At 45.3% G+C, this 24,360-nt stretch overlaps 1 protein-coding gene across 3 annotated transcripts in view; it reads right to left on the reverse strand.

Moving 5' to 3' along the window:
• slc8a2b (solute carrier family 8 member 2b) overlaps window positions 1–24,360 on the reverse strand; it is a 69,940-nt gene that overhangs the window by 8,699 nt on the left and 36,881 nt on the right. For 2 of the 3 annotated variants that reach the window (XM_058080964.1, XM_058080965.1), the window contains 10 exons: window positions 18,816–18,878; window positions 8,655–9,122; window positions 6,727–6,864; window positions 6,420–6,647; window positions 5,085–5,474; window positions 4,882–5,007; window positions 4,615–4,810; window positions 4,198–4,328; window positions 944–1,317; window positions 357–460 (listed from right to left, as the gene is read on the reverse strand). In XM_058080964.1, the coding sequence (XP_057936947.1) occupies window positions 357–460; window positions 944–1,317; window positions 4,198–4,328; window positions 4,615–4,810; window positions 4,882–5,007; window positions 5,085–5,474; window positions 6,420–6,647; window positions 6,727–6,864; window positions 8,655–9,038 (2,071 nt within the window). In that variant the 5' untranslated portion in view covers window positions 9,039–9,122; window positions 18,816–18,878. Of the gene's footprint in view, window positions 1–356; window positions 461–943; window positions 1,318–4,197; window positions 4,329–4,614; window positions 4,811–4,881; window positions 5,008–5,084; window positions 5,475–6,419; window positions 6,648–6,726; window positions 6,865–8,654; window positions 9,123–9,205; window positions 10,041–18,815; window positions 18,879–24,360 lie in introns of those variants that run through there. The other variant, XM_058080966.1, reaches the window with a different exon arrangement.

Here is a 24,360-nt window from a genome sequence, read left to right on the forward strand (position 1 = left end):
TATAAAAGCATTGCACCTGAAAGCATTTAATCGGAGGATGAGCGGTGCAGAAAATGGATGGATGGCGCTGCAATACTGCCTCTGTCCACCAGAGGGAGTCAGAGGAGCCCAGAGGGAGGCTGACGTCATTGCAGCGCCCTGACAGGCACCAATTGTGCCTTACTAAGACACAATGCATTATGGGAAAACTTAAAAATGAAATTTTAATAATTAAATATTGTGGGGGGGGGGGGGGGGGGGGTTCCACTTCATGGCCAGGTTAAAAAAACAAAAATATGAGTGAGGAGAGTACGAGTGTGCGCTGTTGCTTGTATGTGCTTAGCTTGTTGTTGCGTGTTTGTGTGTGATGAGGTCACCTGAGATCCCTCTCTTCAGCCAGCGTGGCTCCTCCAAGACGATGAAGAAGTTTTCATGTTTCTCATATTCTTCGTCATCGATTATCCTCACCTGGAGCGTTTGACTGCACACACACACACACACACACACACACACACACACACATGACCTCTCGTGCATGTGCCAACCTTTACCGTTTGCACTTTTTACACAGTAAATCCCTAAAAGACGTGTGAAAGAAAGTGAGAATTGCGTTGGTGAGTGTTAGGCACGATGGCGGAGTGTCTGAAGAGAGGAAGATGAAGTGACGATGGTGGTGAAACCTGTTAGTGTCTCTGGAGAACGCCTGAGTGAAATATCTCCACAGCAACCAGCTCTCGAGGAGCACAGAAAATATGACCTGACAACAGAAGGAGACGGCAGGGAGCTAAGGAGTGGAGGATGGGAAGACACCGGCGGGTACCATCAGGGAGGATGAGGAAGAAGATGAAAGAATGAAGAGATGAATGATTTAAACAGAGGACAGAAGTAAAGAGGAATAGCAATTCTGGAAGGAAGTGAATTAATCATCAACATCCATCATCAGCGCTTATGAGGGTTGACTCACGTCGTCTGGTCGTTAGTGAACTCCAGCTCGCCTTGCGCATCCTCAAAGTCCTCTCCGGCCTTCGCCGTGCCCGACTCTGTGTGGTACGGCAGGATGACCGTGCCGCGGGCGCCCGAGTTGCGCACCACCGTCACCTCCATGGTGCCCACGCTCTCGCTCACCCGCACCATGCGTTCGCTGAAGGTGAAGATGCCGGCGTGGTCGTCGTCCAGGATGGTGACCGTGGCGACCAGGGGCTCCACCAGGCGAGCTTTGGGGGTGGCGCCCGCCTCGTCGCTCTCAAACATCCCCTCTGCGTCGCCGACGCGCAGGTTGAGCAGGCGCACAAAGAAGTGCTCGTCCTCCTCGAAGATGTCGTCGTCGATGATTCCAACCTGGAGGACAAAGTTTGGTCAATCAGGAGTCCTTCAGGTTAGATGATTTGGGGAAGGCCCTCCTCTGCTCCCAGGGCACAAAGAACATTAGTGACCTCTGAACCCCCCCCCCCCATGCCGGATTGGACTAGTCCTGGTTCTGCAGGTGCTTTTAGTGAAGCTAGTAAGCTTTCCCAAGGCAGCAGTGCTCCCTTTCATCCTTGTATGTTTCACTTGGGCCTCTCCTCCTGGAGTCCTGTCGTGGTGTTCTCCATCATCCATCCCTCCACAGAGATCTCCTCATGCGTCTCCCCGGCATATTACTGGCCTGCTGTGCCTCTGTAGCACAACTGACTTCGGGTGTGTCTCCATCTGGCTGATGGGGTTTCCCCCCCCCCCTCCGTTGGACATTTCACCATCAAGTAAAAGCCGTCAAAGATGATATGTGGTTTACTGTACGTGTTGACCTGTCCCCCACAGGCACAATTAACATGGCGGCAATAATGACATGGTTAGAAACACAGTAAATGACTCCAATGCCAATTAAAATAAACTGCTCAACACGATTGACATTTATTCTGTAATAGCATCGCCCACAGCAACATGTCCCAGTTTTTATGTTTGTCACGCAGTGATTCATGGCTGGCGAGGCACTGACTTATTTGGATTTTTATTTTCTAAAGGGATGCGAGGTATTCTGATGAATCAGATAGAAGATTAAAAATATCTCAGATAACTTAAAATATCCCAAATCATTTATCATTAACACGGCAAACGGGGGGCGGCACGGCGGTCTGGTGGTTAGTGCGCAAACCTCACAGCTAGGAGACCAGGGTTCGGTCCCCGCCCTCGGCCATCTCTGTGTGGAGTTTGCATGTTCTCCCCGTGCATGCGTGGGTTTTCTCCGGGTACTCCGGTTTCCTCCCACATTCCAAAAACATGCTAGGTTAATTGGCCACTCCAAATTGTCCAAAGGTATGAATGTGAGTGTGAATGGTTGTTTGTCTATATGTGCCCTGTGATTGGCTGGCGACCAGTCCAGGGTGTACCCCGCCTCTCGCCCGAAGACAGCTGGGATAGGCTCCAGCACCCCCCGTGACCCTCGTGAGGAAAAAGCGGTAGAAAATGAATGAATGAATGAATGAATGGCAAACGGGTGAGATTAGCCGTACTGTGCTTGTGAGCAAATCAAGTGCACCTTTTTTTCCTCCGGCCTGTGACGTTATCGCTCTGTCATAACTTCCCCCTGAGCTAACTAGTAAACATTCATTCATTCATTTTCTACACTTTATCCCCACGAGGGTCGCTGGAGCCTATCCCAGAGGTGGGGTACACCCTGGACTGGTGGCCAGCCAATCACAGGGCACATATAGACAAACAACCATTCACACTCACATTCATACCTATGGACAATTTGGAGTCGCCAATTAACCTAGCATGTTTTTTGGAATGTGGGAGGAAACCGGAGTACCCGAAGAAAACCCACGCATGCACGGGGAGAACATGCAAACTCCACACAGAGATGGCCGAGGGTGGAATTGAACTTGGGTCTCCTCGCTGTGAGGCATGTGTGCTAACCACTCATCTGCAGAGCAGCCCAACTAGTAAACAAAGATTTATTATTTACAAGGAAATTGTCCATTTCGCCACCACGCCCGGGGTTTGTTCCTATCGGCATACCGTTGGAAAAAAGCAAAAGGTTTGCCAGAGACAACCCGAAGGCGAAAACCATCGTTGAAGATATCGTACACGATTTGAACTTCTGAGCTATGGCTATTTTTTTTTAATGTTTTGTTAATTGTAGCGATGTTGTGATATTTGCTAGGGACACAACTACAGGTACAATATGTCAAATCCAACTTTATTTCAGCTGTTCTCACCTCCAGGTGCGCACAAACTACAGTTACATCTTAAAAAAAAGATATACAGAAGTTATAGTCAGTTATTGTTATTGGCCTTGAGAAGCAGAAAGTTATCAAAATCAATACAGTTTGTTAAATATATACATGTTGCTCATTAAGAGGATAACAAGAAATTAAGCAAATATTCACTTTGTTCAAAATTTTGGTTTCGAATACTTAATTATTATTGTTTTGTCTGATAAGCAAGAATAATAATGTCACACTTGAGAAATGTACAGTTTTAGTTTTAGACCACCACTCAACATCCAAATTTTTATCTAAGCCAGTTTTCTTTTCTAAAAAAGGCCTCCATGCACCATTGTTAGTACTGGGCCTTTTTCGGAAAGACTTCCTTCAAGCTTCTAAAATCCTATACTACCATGACAGGTAAGGGTGATGGCACCACCTGTTGCTATGCAGAAAATGGTGGACATTACATCCCAAACTTGTGCAAATACCAAAGCATCGGTCGACGAAAAGGTGTCGTCTACGTTACATCAAAGTTTGTTTACATTTACTGTTTTATTTATAAATTTACTGTTCACGCTGCACTTTACATTATGTTGTTCATATTTGGTGTCTATTCTATCTATTTATTCTCCACATTATTATTATTATTATTATTTATTATTACTTATCTTCTTTTTCTTATCTATCTATCTATCTATCTATCTATCTATCTATCTATCTATCTATCTATCTATCTATCTATCTATCTATCTATCTATCTATCTATCTATCTATCTATCTATCTATCTATCTATCTATCTATCTATCTATCTATCTATCTATCTATCTATCTATCTATCTATCTATCTATCTATCTATCTATCTATCTATCTATCTATCTATCTATCTATCTATCTATCTATCTATCTATCTATCTATCTATCTATCTATCTATCTATCTATCTATCTATCTATCTATCTATCTATCTATCTATCTATCTATCTATCTATCTATCTATCTATCTATCTACATTTAAGACTCTTTTCTCACCTTCATTTCTTTCAGGGTCTCTCCAGGTTTGAACACCAGAGTTCCTTCGCTGTACTCGTAATCTGATCCAGCGTTGGCCGACCCGTCCTCGGTCCTGTAATCCACGTAGAACGTGTTCTCTCCCAGCCCACCTGCGGGTGCGACAAATTGGCGGGTTTGTCAGTTTTGAGGCCGCAATTAAGACCTGAATGTAGTTTTTATTGTGACAATAACTAGTACATTCGGGGCAGTGAGAGCAGTGCCCCATCTGATGCAGCAGAACTCTTCTAGAGCAGCTTTTTTCATTGTCATATGTATGGTTTATTAGCGAATTCTGCCCAGCAACAAGAGGCAAAGGTGACAAGGAAAGGAAATAGACTCCAAGAGATTGCGTTGATCTCCATTGCTGCGTCTGATGGTTAAAGTCGGTATTTCTACCTTGGCAGACGACAGCCAGCGTCAGGACGCCACAGTTTTCCATGCACTGACTGTGAGCGCTTTCAAAGGAGATACGGCTGCACACGGCCAGGTCGTCATCTTCTGGCGCTTCCTCGTCGGTGACAACAGTGCGGCGAGCGTGGTCGGCGGCGTGTTTCTTCAGAACGTTACCGGCTCCGATCATCATGCGAGTGGCCTTGAGGGGAAGCCAGCACGTTAATTAAAAAAGGTGGGCGGAGCTGAAATCCCAACAGGGATGAGTGTCACCTGAATGCGGTAGAAGGCTCGGCTCTTTTGTTGGTGAAGCAGCGCATAGTAGTTGGCCAGCTCCACCAGCTGGTCCAGTTCTTTGTCGGGATACTTCTGCTTCAGCTCTTTCAGGATGCGAATGACCTACAGGAAGAGTACCAGGACGCCATTGAAGAGTAGATTGAGGCTAAGGTGTCATGGTTTATTGTTTTGAATCCTACCTCCTTGCGACTCTCATCGAGCTCCCGACTGCTCTCCGCGTTGACCATAGCGCTGCTGGAGTTGGGCAGGTTTCCCCCGGCCCCTGTCGACGTGGACCCTGCTGCCACGCCAATGTTATTGATGCCCACCCCCGCGCCGCCGTCCCCATTTCCGCAGTTCTCAGCCGGCACCACGGTGCCCCCTCGTGACGGGAACTTGCCGTCAGTGATCATTTCCGCGCCACCCTTGTTGGGCGTCAGATCTCCCTCCATCTCCACGACGATGCCGTGGCGTTTGTCGGCGCGGTACCGCTTGCCCATGTACTTATAGAAGAGCAAGCGACGGTCGGCAACCCAAGCCAGGAGGACGCACACTGGGAAGTAGAGCAGCGTCACCAAGGCCTCCCACACCTGACAGGGGAAAAAACAAAACCATCTTGGGAGTCAGATGTCATTGATTTGGATGAATAAAACAAACATGGAGGGCGGGGTCTGTGACTCATATAGGCTGGTGGGGTGTGTCTTTGATTGAGTGACAACTGAAGGTGTGTGTCCATGTTTGATGGACAAGAGCTTGAGTGTCTGTTATTGATTCATAGTACCAATAGGACCTGTAGTTGATTGACAGCATAAATGGGAGTGTCTGTCTTAAACTGATTCAACTGTTTTTGTTTGATTGACAGCAAGCGGTGGAGGGCGTCTGGGATTGATCAACAGGCATGTCCGTGTTTGACTGACAGTGGCTAGTAGCGGGGCGTGTCTTTCTTTGAGTGACAGATGAAGGGGTGTGTCCATGTTTGATGGACAGCAGCTTGATTGAGAGCCTGTGCTTGATTGACAGCACAAAGATGGGTGTGTCTGTCTTTGATTGATTGCACTGGAGGGGCGTGTCTGTGTTTGATTGACAGCATGAATGGGAGTGTCTGTCTTAAACTGAGTCAACTGTTTTTGTTTGATTGACAGCAAGCGGTGGAGGGCGTCTGGGATTGATCAACAGGCATGTCCGTGTTTGACTGACAGTGGCTAGTAGCGGGGCGTGTCTTTCTTTGAGTGACAGATGAAGGGGTGTGTCCATGTTTGATGGACAGCAGCATGATTGAGAGCCTGTGTTTGATTGACAGCATAAAGATAGGTGGTCTGTCTTTGATTGATTGCACTGGAGGGGCGTGCCTGTGTTTGATTGACAGCAACCGGAAGGGCGTGCCTGTGTTTGACTGACAGCATGTGTCTGTTGGATTGACGGTGGCACAAGTGCGTGGCAGATGGACGCTTGAGGGGCGGGCCTATGATTGATCAACATGCGCTTGAGAGGCGTGTCTTCCCTATGATTGACAGGGAGGTCTGTGTCTTACTCACCTCCACAATGCCGGGCGACATGACGGACAGGATGAGGTAGAGCCAGATGTAGGCGAAGATGCTCCAGAAGGCGGTTATGAAGAACACCCTGAGGTGTTTGATCTTGCGCACCTGGCCTTTGGGGATGGTCCACACGCAGATGCCGATAATCACAAACATGTTGAAGGCGGCGCTCCCAACGATGGTTCCCGGCCCCAACTCGCCTGCCTTGAATTTGTGGCCACACACCTGGAGAAACGTGGGAGGACGCCGTACGAATAAGCTATTTTGTGTTAGATGACTTGTGTGTGTGTGTGTGTGTGTGTACCTCTATGACAGACAGCAGGATCTCTGGGGCGCTGGAACCCAGAGCCATGAGTGTCAGATTAGACACCGTTTCATTCCAGATTCGAACTGTTGCCACTGATGTTTCCCCATTGGGCAGCGTGATGGTCACTTCCTTCTCCTGTTGGCGAACACACACACACACACATAGTAATAAAAAACTGAATCTGTCTGCTCTCCAACCTTCTCATTGAGCTGCGTGCCAAACAAATTGCTTCTCCATCAGCAAATCTACCAGGTTGCTTCTGCATCACAACGTCAACAAAATGTCCCCGCCAGGATGAGCTTCAAAGAAATGTCTGCACAATTAATCTAATGGGCTCCACTTTGGTGCGTCACGACTGTTTAATCCTGCCGACAGGATGCAAGCATCATAAATAACCCACCTTGGTCACTTAAGTGGATTCCGCTTAAGTGTCAATTAAATGTCAGCTTTAGGGAAGTTTCAACTGGTTTATATCCTGGAATGTGATGATAATAATGTCCGTTTGTTTTCAACTGTAAACGTAACATGTTGCATAGCTACAGCTAGTATTTGATGAGCATCCACAACAAAGGTGTCCAAAGTGTGGCTCTGGGATGATTTTTCATTGACTCTCAGCAAATAAATTCATTATTGATGAGAAGTGGTGAATGATCTGGTTTCACCATTATATGTACAGGTTTTTCATCCATCCATTTTCTATACCACTAACCTCACTGGGGTTGCAGAGATATGCTGGAGCCTATCCCAGTTGATTTTGGCTGGGAGGCGGGGTAGCCGGGAAAAGGCCCCGGGGCAGACCTAGGACACGCTGGAGGGACTATGTCTCACAGCTGGCCTGGGAACGCCTTGGTGTCCTCCCGGTGGAGCTGGAGGAGGAGGCCGGGGACCGGGAAGTCTGGGCTTCCCTACTAAGACTGCTGCCCCCGCGACCCGGACCCGGATAAGCGAAGGAAAATGGATGGATGGATGGTTTAAAACATTAAAAATATCCAACTGGTTCAGAAATCCCAGTCTATAGGTCACCCCTGGTATATATACGTAGATTCTATGATAATTCAGTCAAACTTCATATTTTGTACGCCCCAGTGGTTCAGTTTTTGTCTCAAATTTTTGCGCAGATTTTTTGTACAGTGTTGCATGTAAGAAACTAGTCCGTTGGCCCTGTACTGTATCCTTCTGCAAAATGGAGCACCTAAACAAAGTGTGACTGCTAAATAACCTGTCATGGGGCCAAAACCCCCCGCCATCAATCAAATAAAGAAGGTGACAAACACATCATGTGTAGGGAATGTGGGAATGTGTATGGGAATTTGGCATCAACAATAAGTTCCATTCATTCCTCTTATTAATTATTCATTCATTCATTCATTTTCTACCGCTTATCCTCACAAGGGTCGCGGGGGTGCTGGAGCCTATCCCAGCTGTCTTCGGGCAAGAGGCAGGGTACACCCTGGACTGGTGGCCAGCCACTCACAGGGCACATATATAGACAAACAACCATTCACACTCACATTCATACCTATGGACAATTTGGAGTCGCCAATTGGGAGTGAACTGGGGTCTCCTAGCTGTGAGGTCTGCACGCTAACCACTCGACTGCCGTGCAGCCAAACTTTTGTAATTATTTCACATTTTTTAATAGTAAAACTAGAATTATTCTTTGGACTTCCAATGGGAACCGTTGTCTAGATTTGTGTATTTTCTGGTTTTTGTTGTTTTTTTGGAATGAATTGATGACAAAAAAACGAGGTACCACTGTATATTATTAGATATTAGACCAGTGTGTCTCAAATAGTGGCACAGGCCCCCCTGAGGTGCCAGTGTGTGTATATTGACCTCCACTGGATTAGTTTAATCCATCTTTAATGTATGGCATTTATGAAAGTGGCCCCCGCAGCCCTCGGTGGAAAAAGCAATGACCTCACCTGTGATGTGATGACCTCAATGGACGCCATGAAGCGGTCTGCGATGATAGACACGCCCAGGAACATGTACATGAGCGACACAAAGTAGACCACGGCTCTGGCCACCTGGTCTCCGATCCCGGGTCTGTTGGGCTGCCAAACTGGCAGCAGGATGCCGGGTTTGCAAACCGTCACATCATCACACTTGCCGCGTCTGGGCCCGCTGCTGTTCCCATGCGGTCCGATGGAAGGCAGAGAAGAGGGCAGCATGGAGGCGGAGACCATTCGGGTTTCCGGGTCGCTGCCCGCCGCACCGCGCTGGGACTCTGACCGGCAGGGTGGCAGCGGGGACAGGAAGAGGACCAAGAGGAGGAGGAAGGGGGCGGGTGAAGCAAGGTGGGACATGGTGACGAGGAGGCGGCAGAAGGGAGAGGAAGCAAAGGAAGATGTGAGGAGGGAGGCTGCGGGCGGGGTCACGAGCGAGTTCACCTGCAAGAGAGAAAGAAATAAATAAGATGCTGAAATTAGACAGGAACCCAATCAAGCCAACGAGATTATTGATTGGCTGCAACCTTCGAGGAGCCCGTCGTGGTGTCCTGGCATCACCTCAGTGTTAAGCAGACCGAGGGCTTCACTGGGATTGAACAGATCAATAATGCTGGAGATGCAAAAGAAAGGAACCGTTTTCTCCTCCTCCCAGACGGCTGCTTTATAAATCACAAAATGACGAGTTTATAGTCATCCATTAAGGGTGAAGCTCACCACTGCCATCCATCCATCCTTTCAATGAACCCAGAAGCCATTTAAAGAGGCAGTAAGTTTGTCCAAATAAAGGACTCATGAGTCATCTCAGTAAACTCACAAAAGAGTGAAAGCAAGAGGGAATGTGGAGAATCATCTACCCGTCCTTCAACATCAGGACAAGCACTCCAATGTGTCAGTGTGCGGGTGCACTACAAAAGTGGATTTCTTGGCTGAAAAGTGAGAACGCTTTGCTTTTGGAGTACTAGCACGTTTTGATGAGTTGTTTTGGGAGCTTGTGTGTGTTGCTGACATGTTCCCACGCTTGAAAGAATGGCTAAGGTTAGCTAACTTGTTATACATTTAAAAAGTAAAACACACTTATCGTAACTGCGAAGCAATTCCAAAAAAAGCAAAAAAAATGATCAAACTAGGGATGTCCGACATTGGCTTGTTGGCCGATATCCGATATTTCCAACCCTACACTCTAACACAGGGGTCTCAAACTCAATTTACCTGGGGGCCACTGGAGCTAGGGTCTGGGCAAGGCTGGGCATCAGGTTTTCCAAAAAAAAAAAAAAATGCATTTATTAAAAACAGAAAAATATACAAACTTTTTCAGTGCTTTGGTTCCGATTTTCTACAATAAAAGCTCTGATAAAACATTCCACTGTTCTCAAATATCTTAATTTTTATTTTTCTGCACAAAATAAGACGAAAAATAAATAAACAAATCAAGAATAAAGAAAATCAATCAGTCAGTAATAAATAAATATAATAATAATAATAAAACAGCAAATAATAAAAAATTAAGAAACCACATATAGTTGGTGGGTAGACAAATGATTTTTTTCAGATTAAAATGAACAAAGCATTATTAGAGCCCTGTAGACATGACAAAACACGACTATAGTCACATTTATACTCTTTTTATTTACAACATATTGCGCAACTGCAGGGTCTTGAGACACATGCTAACTCGCAAACTAGAGAGCTAGCGACCTAAATGGTAGCCTTCAAGTTATTTCCTTTAAACTTAAATAGCCAAAAACTTACCACTTCCACTCGAAGAGGGAGGATAACTATTAACAGTTATTTAACCTTTAACATGAACATTAATCAAACGTAATAATTTTTCTGGGTACATGATACCATACAGCATCCATATCAAACATTAAACTTTCATATCAAGGCGGGGGCCTCAAACTAGTGTCCTGCGGGCCACATTTGGCCCGCGGGCCGCATGTTCGAAACCCCTGCTCTAAAACCTAGCGCCCCAGATGCTAACGTGAAGAATTAACCGACTTCAGGACAGTCATATCGGACAGGAAGACAAGATCCTGTAGAAAGCACAATGGAAAATAATAAAATGTCCATCTACTCAATATTTTTAAAAAATCGTTTTTCATTATCAGGAAAAAAACCCCTGATGCCTATCTCCTGATGTCACATTTTTATCAAGCCGACTGGGCTGATGATATCCAAATTCGTCCAAAAGACAAAGAAAACACTAGAAATATTTTCAAAAATGAAATGGACCAGCATGCCGAGTGGTTAGCGCGCATGCCACACAGTTAGGAGACCCAGGTTCGATTCCCCGCTTGGGCATCTCTTAATTGTCCAACTCCAAATTGTCCATAGGTATGAATGTGAGTGTGAATGGTTGTTTGTCTATATGTGCCCTGTGATTGGCTGGCCACCAGTCCAGGGTGTACCCCGCCTCTCGCCCGAAGACAGCTGGGATAGGCTCTACGCCTGTGTCCCTAGTGAGGATAAGCAGTATAGAAAATGGATGGATGGAAATGGGCCTGCCTGTTTATTTATTTACCTCTAGCCCAGCACTGTGTCCTTGCAGGTTGGCAGCCTGTTATGTTTAAGCATGGTATGGCGTCAAGGGTGGGTTCCTCAAAGTGGCCATTTTCAACTTTGGCCATTATTCACATCAACATGGTTATACAGAATATTACCAAATATTTTTCCTCCCAGCAAGGTATAACCAGTGAACAGAAAAATATACTGCATGTTTACATATGTTATTATTAAGACCAATAATAAAATGGGCTGCTTTGCAGGCCCATAACTAAATACAGTTCACTAAAGTTGGAACTGCACTATCTAGAACAAGAGCAGAATGACCAAATATGACCAAATATAATGACCAAAAGTGTTAATGCAAGAAACACGCGCTCTGAAATGTTTATGATGCAGGAGCAGTCTGTTGCCATGCCGACAGGAGGGGGCAGAGATCCAGAAGGGGGAGATTGATCGATCACAGGAAAGGAGGGTGGGGTTGTTTTCCTGGATGCGAAAAAAGGAACCTTCATTCATCACCAGGAGGAGACTGAACTCAGGGCTAAGCTCACTCATCATACACACACACACACACACACACGTGCACACATGTGTTCAAAATGTGGCCTTTGTCGTATTTTTAATTGTCGAAATAAAGATATAAAATGTACAAACTGACAAGAAAAAGCTAGAAATATTACGGTCACATATAACACAAAGCTGAAAATGCTACAAAAAGTGAGGCATGCAAATACAGAGGTTCCCTCGCAATATGGTGGTTCAAATATCACTCCCTCATCATATTGTTGTTTTAAAAAAATAATAAAAATGTAATTAATGCATTATTATTTTCCAAAAATACTGAAAGACAAGTTATACGTAGTATTTCATTCCCTAGGCATCAGTAATGTTAGGAGGCATGACCTTTCACACTGCAAAGAGATTGGCTACTGAGCCAGCAGACCCGACATGCCATTGCTGAGATGGATAATGCCATGGCTGAGATGCCTGAGATGGATAATGCCATGGTGAAGACAGATAATGCCATGGCGGAAACGGATAATGTCATGGCAGAGAAGGATAATGCCATGGCTGAGATGAATAATGCCATGGCGGAGATGGATAATGCCATGGCAGAGACGAATAATGCCATGGCGGAGATGGCTGAGATTGATAATGGCATGGCTGAGACGGATAATGCCATGGCTAAGATGGCTGAGATTGATAATGCCATGGCAGAGACGGATAATGCCATGACGCAAACGGATAACACCATGGCTGAGATGACTGAGATGGATAATGCCATGGCTGAGATGGCTGAGACAGATAATGCCATGGCGGAGACGGATAATGCCATGGCGGAGATGGCTGAGATTGATAATGGCATCGCTGAGACGGATAATGCCATGGCGGAAACGGATAATGCCATGGCTGAAATGGCTGAGATTGATAATGCCATGGCGAAGATGGCTAATGCCATGGTGGAGATGGAGTGGAAAAGGTTCTCCTCACATTCTGCTTAGAAGTGGTAATATTTTGGCTTCTTTATCTTTCTTTGCCACTTAAAAGACTTAAAATAAGTCAATTGGAGATGCTAACTGGTTTGCTCGGCAGCTTTCTATACTAGTGGCGGCTATCTGTTATGTTCCTGCAGAGATCCCGTAGCCTGTGCAATGTGATGTAAATAAAGAATAATAGCAGTGTAAAAGTGACTTCTGGGGCGTTATTTCATGTCTACTGACTCTAATAATGTTAAAACCTGTATTTAGAAATTCTTAAACAGCTTTTCTATGCTCTAATTCTAACGAATGACAACTGTACATGCTTTGAGTTTTCATTCTGCAGCCCTCGGTGGCTGCTCTGCACGCTTACCTTAAACCATACTGGGAAAAGACACATCCAAAGTAAATCTACAGTCTGCCTGTAGCCCGCAGTACCGGTGAAGTAAAAGGTTAAAAAAGAATAACTTACTGGAAGGGACTACAAATGTACTGTGAATTTATTCTGAAACTAGAATGTCACTCAGCATGCTGCAGACCCAATCAGACCATGGTTGTACTACCTCATCAGCCAACATGTCTCCCGACAGTTGGGTTCCTTAGAGGAGCAGCTCGGTGGCCCGAGGCCGCCTGTGTCACTGGCACCCCACATCCATGACAGATTGTCCGTGTGCAGGTCCTTCACGTTGCTCTCCATCCACATATGTTCACATTCATCATTCATTCCGCCCGTATATTATTGCTATCCTATCCTGGTTTGACAGCAGGACAATCCCTGGTGGTGCATGGTGCATGGTGAATGCTGCTGCCTTTCACGGAAGAGCGCATAGGTTCCATTCCCGGCCAGGGAAGCCAAAACCACTCATGCGATTCACTCACTGTGGCGACCCCTGACAGGAAAAAGCCGAAAGTGAACTTCGCTGTCTGATGGCAACCATGTAGTATATTACATTTATGCAGCCCGATTACAATGAGACCGGAAATGTCTATGCTATCATGTAATGTTCAATATTATAATATGGCTACGGGACGGTGGTGCAGTTTTCTCGTGGTTCTCTCCTCTTCATTTCAGTGTCGCCTGTAGAAGCGCCTTTAGTTGACGGGAAGACGCGTCTTCGGAACGAGCTAAACGTATAAAACAGTGAAAAGACAAATACACACTGGTGAACACGACGCTAAAGGCTAGTGACGATAAATTGGCAAATAAAAAAGTGGTTGATGGCCCCCCTACTCCAACTGTTACATTACCTGCTCTCAGGCTAGTGGAGGACAATTTGTCCGCGCTCTTAACATCTGGCGTTTCAGGCTTGTAGCATCTGAGGCTATCATCCGACGGACGCCATTCCGTTTAGAGAGATGAAGAATCAACAATTTCTGAACTGAAGTGTGCGATGCTCATGTCTACTTCAACATTCATTCATTCATTCATTTTCTGCCGCTTATCCTCACGAGGGTCGCGGGGGTGCTGGAGCCTATCCCAGCTGTCTTTGGGCGAGAGGCGGGGTACAGCCTGGACTGGTCGCCAGCCAATCCCAGGGCACATATAGACAAACAACCATTCACACTCATATTCATACCTATGGACAATTTGGAGTCGCCAATTAACCTAGCATGTTTTTGGAATGTGGGAGGAAACCGGAGTACCCGGAGAAAACCCACGCATGCACGGGGAGAACATGCAAACTCCACACAGAGATGGCCGAGGGTGGAATTGAACCCTGGTCTCCTAGCTGTGAGGTCTGCGCGCTAACCACTCGACGCCATGCCGCCCTCTACTTCAACATGGGGGCACAAATACAACAACACAGATGCCAGACACAGATTTGATACACCACACCAGTGGTGTCCATACTGCAGACCGGGGGGCATCTGTGGCCTGCAGCGTGTTTTTTATTGGCCCGCAGCACATTGTAGTAGAAATAAAAAATAAACAAAAAAAATGCAAAAATTGGGAAAAATTAAAGAGAGGAAGCAGAAATGTTGCCTCCTGTAGCGCTTTGTGGAAAAAGTTAGCATACCCCTGCTTTATAGCTCACTGATCTGAAGCCTCATGAGTTTTTCTGTGATGTCATTTTGTTTTGTTGTGGGGTTTTTTGCAGCTATTGAGCCGTGTATTTCCCTACTTTCAAGGTTCCTCTGCAGTGTCTCCACTTCCTGTTTCACATATTACATGCATACTGTGTGTGTGTGTGTGTGTGTGTGTGTGTGTGTGTGTGTGTGTGTGTGTGTGTGGCACTCCGTGTGGTCCATGTGATCAGTAGGATCCATTGGGCGCCAATGCCAGCTGGCGGCGTTCCGGTGACGAGTGCGGCAACTCGCGTGTCTCAGATATGAAAACAAGGTGTGTCCCAAGAGGACGCCACTGATGAAGCCCAGCTGTCGGGCATGTTCAGGTTGGGCCCGCGTGCACGAGAGGGAGACAACAACCAAGCACGCACGTTTGTTTGCGTGTGTGTGTGTGTGTGTAAGACCATCTGCTGTTGAAAATGTTGATAGTCTGCTCTCTGATGTGTTTCTTTGATAGTCAATCAACAAGTTTCTGATCTTTATACCACTTGGGCCACTTTATACCACTCGTGCATTAATCTGCTGGCGTACACTGGAGGACTGTAGCCATGGTTACCACAACGACCAGCCAACTCCATCGGACAATGAAGTGAAGGAATGACTGATTAGATGATTACGTTTTTGGAGAGCCGTATAAAATGTCCTATATGCCAGGGGGTGGCAAACCTTACCACCAAAAGAGCCAAAAAAATCTGTGTTGGCCTCATGGTAGCTCCGCCCCTACTTCCGACCCCATGTGTAGCCTACTACATTTTTTTTCCAAATTATTTTCTCAAAATGGAAATCACTGGTATCTTTTGCACACTGTGTCAAATCTATCTGTTTTTAAAATACATTGTTTTTGAGTAGGGCTGCACGGTGATTGAGTGGTTAGCATGCAGGCCTCACAGCTAGGAGACCTGAGTTCGATTCCACCCTCAGGCATCTCTGTGTGGAGTTTGCATGTTCTCCCCGTGCATGCGTGGGTTTTCTCCGGGTACTCCGGTTTTCTCCCACATTCCAAAAACATGCTAGGTTAATTGGCCACTCCAAATTGTCCATGCTGATAGGAACAAACCCCGGGCGTGGTGGTGACATGGACTATTTCCTTGTAAATAATAAATGTTTGTGTACTTGTTGGGCTGAACTGCAGATGAGTGGTTAGCTCACAGGCCTCACAGCAAGGAGACCCAAGTTCAATTCCACCCTCGGCCATCTCTGTGTGGAGTTTGCATGTTCTCCCCGTGCATGCGTGGGTTTTCTCCGGGTACTCCGGTTTCCTCCCACATTCCAAAAACATGCTAGGTTAATTGGCGACTCCAAATTGTCCATAGGTATGAATGTGAGTGTGAATGGTTGTTTGTCTATATGTGCCCTGTGATTGGCTGGTGACCAGTCCAGGGTGTATCCCACCTCTCACCCAAAGACAGCTGGGATAGGCTCCAGCACCCCTACAACCCGTGTGAGGATAAGCGGTAGAAAATGAATGAATGTTTTTGAGTACTATCTTACCCGGTGGATCTAAATCATCTACCATCGTTAGTCGTAATACTTACTTGCAAACCAATAAAGTGTAATAATGGGTCAGATATTCAACACCAATACTGTGAAGACAGTAGCAGTACAATTATCCGCGAACCTCCATGTGCTTGGCTGTAATTAAACACACACCTCCATGACTACGGGCTATTACTTCTGCGTCCATTCATCACGAGAGGCTTTTAACACACCTTTTGGCGTACACATGCATGAGCAAAGAATGAATAGTGCAATTAACAAGTCTGCTTCTTGCTGGTTTGGCGATCCTGGCCTGTACGATGAATGAGTGCAGTAGTAAAACACCCATACAGTATGTACTCTATGTGCACGTACACCAATGAAGTGCACATCTTTGCATACATTTACAGTACATGTATGTGGCATACATCCTCTTTTACAGTGACAGTATAATAAGACTGCAACAGGGGACATGAAAACCTGTAAAAGCTTGTTTGTGCTTCACGTGTTCCAAACGTGTAGTATGTTTACAAGAACGGAGACCATCTTAAACTACATGTAGTGTATTTACAACAATGGATGCTTCATTATACACACATATAAGGAGACCGCCACAAACTACAACCACCATAAAAAGCATATTGTTAAAGATTGTATTTTATATTTAGCTTCAGGTGGTGCAACCCAGGATGGTGGTGCAGGTTGTGTTCAGGTGTGGTTTGTGTTTCTAAAATGATGGAAACGTGTGTGCTCATGCACGTGTGTTTATTCCCTGGCCTATTTCTTCTGTCTCTTCCCATCCAGCCCGGATCTCGGCGTCCCGTTCTCTCGTGGGGGGAACTGAGAGCAAACAGAGCTTTGACAATAACAACATGCTGCTGCAACACACCCAAGACACACACCTGCATCTTCCATCATGACACAGCTGAGTTGTCATGGAGACGAAGCAAGACAGAAAAAGTGCCTTTTCGGCTGCTCCACGTGTCCAAAATGATGAAGAGCTGCTGTACAGTGCTTTCATTAACTAAATAGTTTGTGCAGCAAGCGGAGCAGCGCTCTCTGCCAAATGTTTATTATTGTCTAATCAATATACAGACCGCTCAAATGACTTCCTGGCACATGTTTAATTTAGCACACTGCACTTTGAGGTATTGAATATTTTTAGACGTTCTCAGGATCAGCACCGGCTGCTGAGGATGTGACTGTTGCTTCCCCGGAATAGCACATTTGCACGCTAAGAGAGCGAACTAATGTGAGCACCTCTCCTGCATGGCCCACTATTAATAAATAAATATGCATATTGAAGCAAAAAGCATTTATTTGTTGCCTAAATTAAGCATTTTCAAGCATAAACAGGCCATTTAGAAGATGATTGAAATTGTGAATGTAGTATTCTACATTGGTCACTAGGTGTCAATAATTGTACAGTGTGTTATTGCAGGTTTAAATGCTCTTGCAACAGGCACAATAATAATAACATTATGAGAATAATAATAATAACAGAGGCTACTGTAGCGGCCATGACACTGCTGCCCTACAAGCACCGTAACACATTTAATGCAGTTTTTAAATGAAACTTTTTTTTCATATTGAGAAAGAAAAAAAACTAACGTAGCTGACATAAATTGAGACCGAACAGCCTGGAAAAGGTTATAAAGCCATTTTTAAAGCTTTGGGACTCCAGCCAACCACAGCGAGAGCCATTATCCACAAATGGCAAAAACATGGAACAGTGGTCAACAATCCCAGAAGTGGCCTAACCCCAGAAAATAAGAAATCAGCACTTTTCACACCTTTGCACTGTATATGAATTCTGCCTAGCATCAAGGGAAATAACTATTCTGTTGATGTTTGCTGCTGTGTCTAGATAGCGGTAAGCTTTATTTACAATGAATCCGAATGGTCTTTTATCGCGTGTGTGAATTATCTCTGCGGGAATAAAAGGTGTACAATCAGACTGAGACATAGTACTGTAGTTTACCTCGGTGATTGGTGCCCCACCCATTTTTTTTAAATACATAAAAAAATGATTTGCAGACCCACAAAGCACCAATCCTAGTTCGCTAATGGCCTCCTACAATGGTGATTCATCACAGCTCGGCTGGGCGGCTACGGGACATAATGAGCCATTATTGCTACTTTTCCCCACAATGCATTGCTCTGGCCCGCCAAGCCACCAGGCTGCTGCTCTCTGCCTGTTTGAACACATCAGCTCTTCCCCACCATGTGCATTATTCTGCCAATCACGCACACACATCCCTCCCTGCAGGACGGCTCGGCTGTGTGTGACGGATCGACATGCAGGGCCCGTCATTGTGTGTCTCACATGAGTCTGAATGCTCTATTTGTTTGACGATGGAGTGACAATCAGAAAAGTAGGTCAGGCAGTGGCGGTTCTTGGTATGGACCACATGGACATTGCCCAAAGCGGCATTCTCTAGGGGGCGCTGCAGCACTGAAGGGGGAGCTATTTGTACTCTTAGCTCATCAGGTCAGGATATGCGAGTCAGTGGGGCGCCACTTGTTGACAAATTTCTTTGGTGAAAATGGCCTCCCACCTGTGCCACTGCTACAATTCCAAAATAAAATCAAGGCGGTCCAAACTCACCAGTAGTCTCTGCTGCTCCCTCCTCAGCGCTGGGTCCACATAGATGCTCTATTCAGCAGCCAGCTGCAAAAAGCAAAAGAATCAACACTGCTTAGTTTACACTCATTTGAACTGCATTCCACTTCCGAGAATATCCTATATATTAAATGTTCCATAAGTGGAATGTCACTGCACCATCAAAAGAATAACGTTTGTTGGCATTCTGTTAGCTATGTCCTCAAAAATAAGCGTCAACCTCAACAAGTAGGGGTGAGTGGTGGGCGGGTTGATTCAAATATCGATACCTATTGGTACCGGGGGTAGTGTCCAGTGTTTTTGGCGCGCGATTAACATGCGAACGTCCTGTTTGACCCTCGACCGACACCGTAGTTTGAGGAACCACAGCGGCAGCAGTTGTATAGATGTATAGAAAAGTGAACAAATATTGAGAAGAAATGTACAAATATGATCTTATTTATTATGGATAGTGCAAAACTATGACAGGAACAATATCAAATTAGTAGCACTAACTGTAGACAGAATCATCATCCACCACAGCTGGGAATTTGTATGTATGTATGTATGTATGTAATACTGTATAGCAGGCTATCTAGAACTAGAGAACTAGAAGGTGCGTTCAAAGTCTGTGAAACAGTGGGACAAATCTCTGCTCACATTAAACATTCAAAAATGTGGGATTTCTAACATTGTATAAATGTACATTTGTATAAATAAAATAATGTCTCATATTTCCAAAATTGGCATCCCTTTACAGCCACATGGTTAGCATGTAGTCCGCACAGTCAGGAGATCAGGAAGACCTGGGTTCGATTCTCTGCTTGGGCATCTTTCTTTGTGGAGTTTGCATGTTCTCCCCGAGGTGACTCGAAATTGTCCATAGGTATGAATGTGAGTGTGAATGGTTGTTTGTCTATATGTGCCCTGCACCGCCTCTCGCCCAAAGACAGCTGGGATAGGCTCCAGCATACATGCTTGACCCTCATGAGGATAAGCGGTATAGAAAATGGATGGATGGTATGAATGTGAGTGTGAATGGTTGTTTGTCTATATGTGCCCTGCCATTGGCTGGCCCAAAGTCACCCAAAGTCAGCTGGGATAGGCTCCAGCGTACTGCTGCGACCCCAGTGATGATAACATGTATTTTTTGGGTTAATTGGATTTACACAATTTTCCATGTTCAACATATGATTGGTATCGACTTGATACCAACATTTGTAGTATCACCCAACCCTAGTGTTAATAGAAAAAGAAGGCGAGAAGAAAAGAAGAATACAGACAGGAAGTGAAGTCAGGGGTCTCACATTAGACCCCATCATGGTGTAAATGCTGCTTCACTTCTTTTTACACTTGTGTGCCATATATTTATATATAAGATGTTAAATTGTTAAATTGCTGCATGGCGGATGAGTGGTTAGCATGCAGGCCTTACAGCTAGGCGACCGGAGTTCAATTCCACCCTCGACCATCTCTGTGTGGAGTTTGCATGTTCTCCCCGTGCATGCGTGGGTTTTCTCCGGGTACTCCGGTTTCCTCCCACATTCCAAAAACATGCTAGGTTAATTGCCGACTCCAAATTGTCCATAGGTATGAATGTGAGTGTGAATGGTTGTTTGTCTACGTATATGTGCCCTGTGATTGGCTGGCCACCAGTTCAGGGTGTACCCCGCCTCTCGCCCGAAGACAGCTGGGATAGGCTCCAGCACGCCCGCGACCCTTGTGAGGAAAATGAATGAATGAAATTGCTTCCATGTGGGACACTTTTTGACCCCGGGACAGATTATTTCTATGAATGGAGCATCTGTGTAAAAAGCTGCTATGTAACGCACTACACTGCTCATGTCCCATAAGAAGACTGCGTGGGTGAGGTGAGGCTGGGGATGAGTACATGGGTCGTTGCAAAGATGTCCATTAATTAGTTGAGCAATCATCCATAAAGAAACCACAAAAACACTTGCTGAGTGTGAGTGGGTGTGTGAGTGAGTGAATGAGTGTGTGTGTAGTTATAACCTCCTCTCTTTGAGTAAAAGTGCAGGCACTTGTGAAGCATGTTTGTCAACCCATCTAAGCCTTCATGTGGAACTCTCTAAGGACACGAAAGGTGAAATTGCTATGCCAAGGGCGTGACCTCTATTAAGAGGTCAATGGAGCCTCTTGGTGCTGGTGTCAATATCTATTTAACAGCAGAGATGTCTGCTCGCTCCTCCCACAAGCAAGGTGAGGAACGTCTGACGCCACTCAGTGGACTGTGGTGTCCCTCCCTTACTCGCTCGTTCAGAAATGTAAACGTGCTGTTAATGAGATGTGACCTCGTCTGTGGCTGATAAATATTCTGTCTTCTGATCATCTTCATTTTCTTCATCCCGGTGTCACAAAAGGTCACAGGTAAATGGTTCGATGCACGTCGCCATTATCGCAGAGACGGGAGGCGTCAGAGTTCACTTTCAATTATTTCCTCCTGCTCTGACCTGACACTGATAGATGGGATTTTTTTAATCAGCTAAATCACTCCTTCCTTCCTTGCTTCCTTCCTTGCTTCCTTCCTTCCTTCCTTCCTTCCTTGCTTGCTTGCTTGCTTGCTTGCTTGCTTGCTTGCTTGCTTGCTTGCTTGCTTGCTTGCTTGCTTGCTTGCTTGCTTGCTTGCTTGCTTGCTTGCTTGCTTCCTTCCTTCCTTCCTTCCTTCCTTCCTTCCTTCCTTCCTTCCTTGCCTGCCTGCCTGCCTGCCTGCCTGCCTGCCTGCCTGCCTGCTTCCTTCCTTCCTTCCTTCCTTCCTTCCTTCCTTCCTTCCTTCCTTGCTTGCTTGCTTGCTTGCTTGCTTGCTTGCTTGCTTGCTTGCTTGCTTGCTTGCTTGCTTGCTTGCTTCCTTCCTTCCTTCCTTCCTTCCTTCCTTGCCTGCTTCCTTCCTTCCTTCCTTCCTTCCTTCCTTCCTTCCTTCCTTCCTTCCTTCCTTCCTTCCTTCCTTCCTTCCTTCCTTCCTTCCTTCCTTCCTTCCTTCCTTCCTTCCTTCCTTCCTTCCTTCTTTCCTTGCTTGCTTGCTTGCTTGCTTCCTTCCTTTCTTTCTTTCTTTCTTTCTTTCTTTCTTTCTTTCTCAGGCAGTCCAAAAACGCATCAAATCATAGTCACACTTCCATTCCAGATTTTGCCTGGGTTTTTGTATGTAACATGCTTGTCTTTCTGCCTGGATGTGAGGGATCCAGGTCATAAAGATGATTAGGTATAGTCCTGTTGATTACACAATCTACTTTTTGCTCAAAGAAATGGTGGTGTATGTCATCAGGTTGTTGCACGGCCAATGTGGAGCTAATTGTCCAGGTGAGTGTGTATGGTACGAGCGGTAGAAACCGTGTGACCGCAAGTCACCCCAACCAATGCCCTGTCACTTCCACACTTAAATAGTGTGCCGCCATACCGCCGCCAAAAGACCAGCACCAAAATAAGCCAAATAAACTATAGCACAACAAAGCATAAATGGCTCCTAAACGTCATTCATTCGAGAGTATTGTTCACTCTGTGCTCTATGGCCGTATTCACAAAGCAGCTCTTAGTGGTGTCACTCTTTAAAAAAATCTGAAGAATTCCTCTGATTCCAAGAATTTTCTTTGAATTTTCACTTGCTAAGATAACATTAGGCCTTAAGCCTTAAATGGGAACTGCATTTTGGGGGGAATTTTCATTCTCAATCTGGAAATGAAACATTATATTTCCTTATTTTCTTTTCATTAACGCCAGAAAATGAGTTAATATGAGCTAGCTAACAATACATGTCATTGGGACACACCTATTTTGACTAAGAAGCCTTCTAAAAAAGCCTCTAACAAACAAGCAAAATTGAAGGTCTGTGAGGCACGCTGACATGAACCGCTAGCGAGGCGTCATGTTAGTCCGCAAGATATAAAAAGATAAAAAAAAATATATATGGAAAATATAGTTTTCCGTGTTAGCTGCCACAATAACAATATCACTGCAGCTTGGTAAATAAAGTCCGTAATGTAAATGGAACATTGTTGGTGTTTTTTTTAGGTTTTTTTTGTGAGGGCTATAGCATCAAAATAGGTATTTCCATGATATCCATTGTTAGCTAGCTCATATTAACTCATTTTCTTGCGCTAGATTGCATAGAAAAGGGAAAGAAATAAGTGTTTATGTTTACATAAGCATTGGGAATGATTTCCCAACAAAAGTGCAGTTCCCCTTCAAGAGAGTTCCTCAGGTAATAAAATGTTAGGACTGGGGAGGAGGACTTTCAAAACTGCCAAAAACGTCAATAGACAATTTTTCAAAAAGTAATGTTCACTGCCAAAGATGTCTATTGACGTCTTTGGTTGTTTTCGTGGGAGCTACAGATCAAAGTCTTATGCATCTTGAGTGTTCATTTCAGACTAGTAGGCAATGTATTTTGGTCCCAGCTGGGAGCAACAGTTCTATTTTCCTCCAATCAGAATCCTGTTTAACAATGCCAACGTTTCAGATAATGAAGTTTGCTCATGTAGCCAGTGGCTTAATTGTGCCAGCAGGGGTTGCTGTAGTTTGTTTGCCGCATTTTCTGTTCTTTTGGTCCCGCTTGGTTGCAATTCTTGTTGGGTATTTTTTTAATGTCTGACCTTCAGCTCTAGTTCCTTCATGTGAAGTGGGAGTAAAGTAGTCCTGTGTCAGCACCACTATCGTGGTCGTTTCCGTTCTCCACATCAAACAAAAAAAAAAAATACACAACACAGAACCACAGAGGTGCAGCTGCCACGGCATCGAGCAAAAATTGTTACACTCATTTGGAAGTGAGCCCCAGTTTGGGATGGCTTTAAACGCTCGGTTTCACAGCGGGCCGGACTTCCTTGTATGGGCGTGCCTAGTTTCCAGCCTACAAGCTGTTAGCTGGACAAGTAGAGTGTAACCAATCACAGTAGACTGGGCATGCCTAGAGGCGGGTCGTGGGTGGAATAAATTAAAACAGACCAAGAAAATCGAGCTGGAATAGGTGCAGATTCTGGAAGATCTAGAAAGCTAGATGCTCTATAAGAGTCCTCAACTCAGTACAAATGAGCATAATAGGTTTCCTTTTATATATAAGTGATCGGATGACTTTACTGTCCATTCATTACCAGGTCTTTTTTGGTCTATCCCCCTTTTTGTAACAACCAATCACAGCTCTGAGAAGACCACACTTCATCACCAAGTTTATGTCCCTTCCTTGCTCAGAGTTGCTCTCAGGAACTTCCTTCATCACTCCTATGCTATGATTTTTAAAGTAGGAGCTTTCTGAGAGGGTCTCTGAGAGGATTTGTGAGTGCGGGCCCTTAGCCGCAATGTGTCGGTCCTTGTCAGCGCTCTGGAGGCGCAGTAGCTTCGGTTTCTGACAACAGTTAGCTCCTCTGACAAGAAGTGGAGCAACTTTTTTTTATGTCCTCGACCTCTTCTGCTGCCAAGCTTCTTTTTGGCGTCGTGCCGGTAATGCCAATGAGGCGACACCATTTTGACAGTTGACAGCTCGGTCGGCCAGATGTTAGCGCTGCTATGCTAGCAGCTTGACGGCCACAGCGGCAAAACAAAAAAG

This window comes from Doryrhamphus excisus, chromosome 8, assembly GCF_030265055.1.
Source record: "Doryrhamphus excisus isolate RoL2022-K1 chromosome 8, RoL_Dexc_1.0, whole genome shotgun sequence".
Taxonomy (NCBI): domain Eukaryota; kingdom Metazoa; phylum Chordata; class Actinopteri; order Syngnathiformes; family Syngnathidae; genus Doryrhamphus; species Doryrhamphus excisus.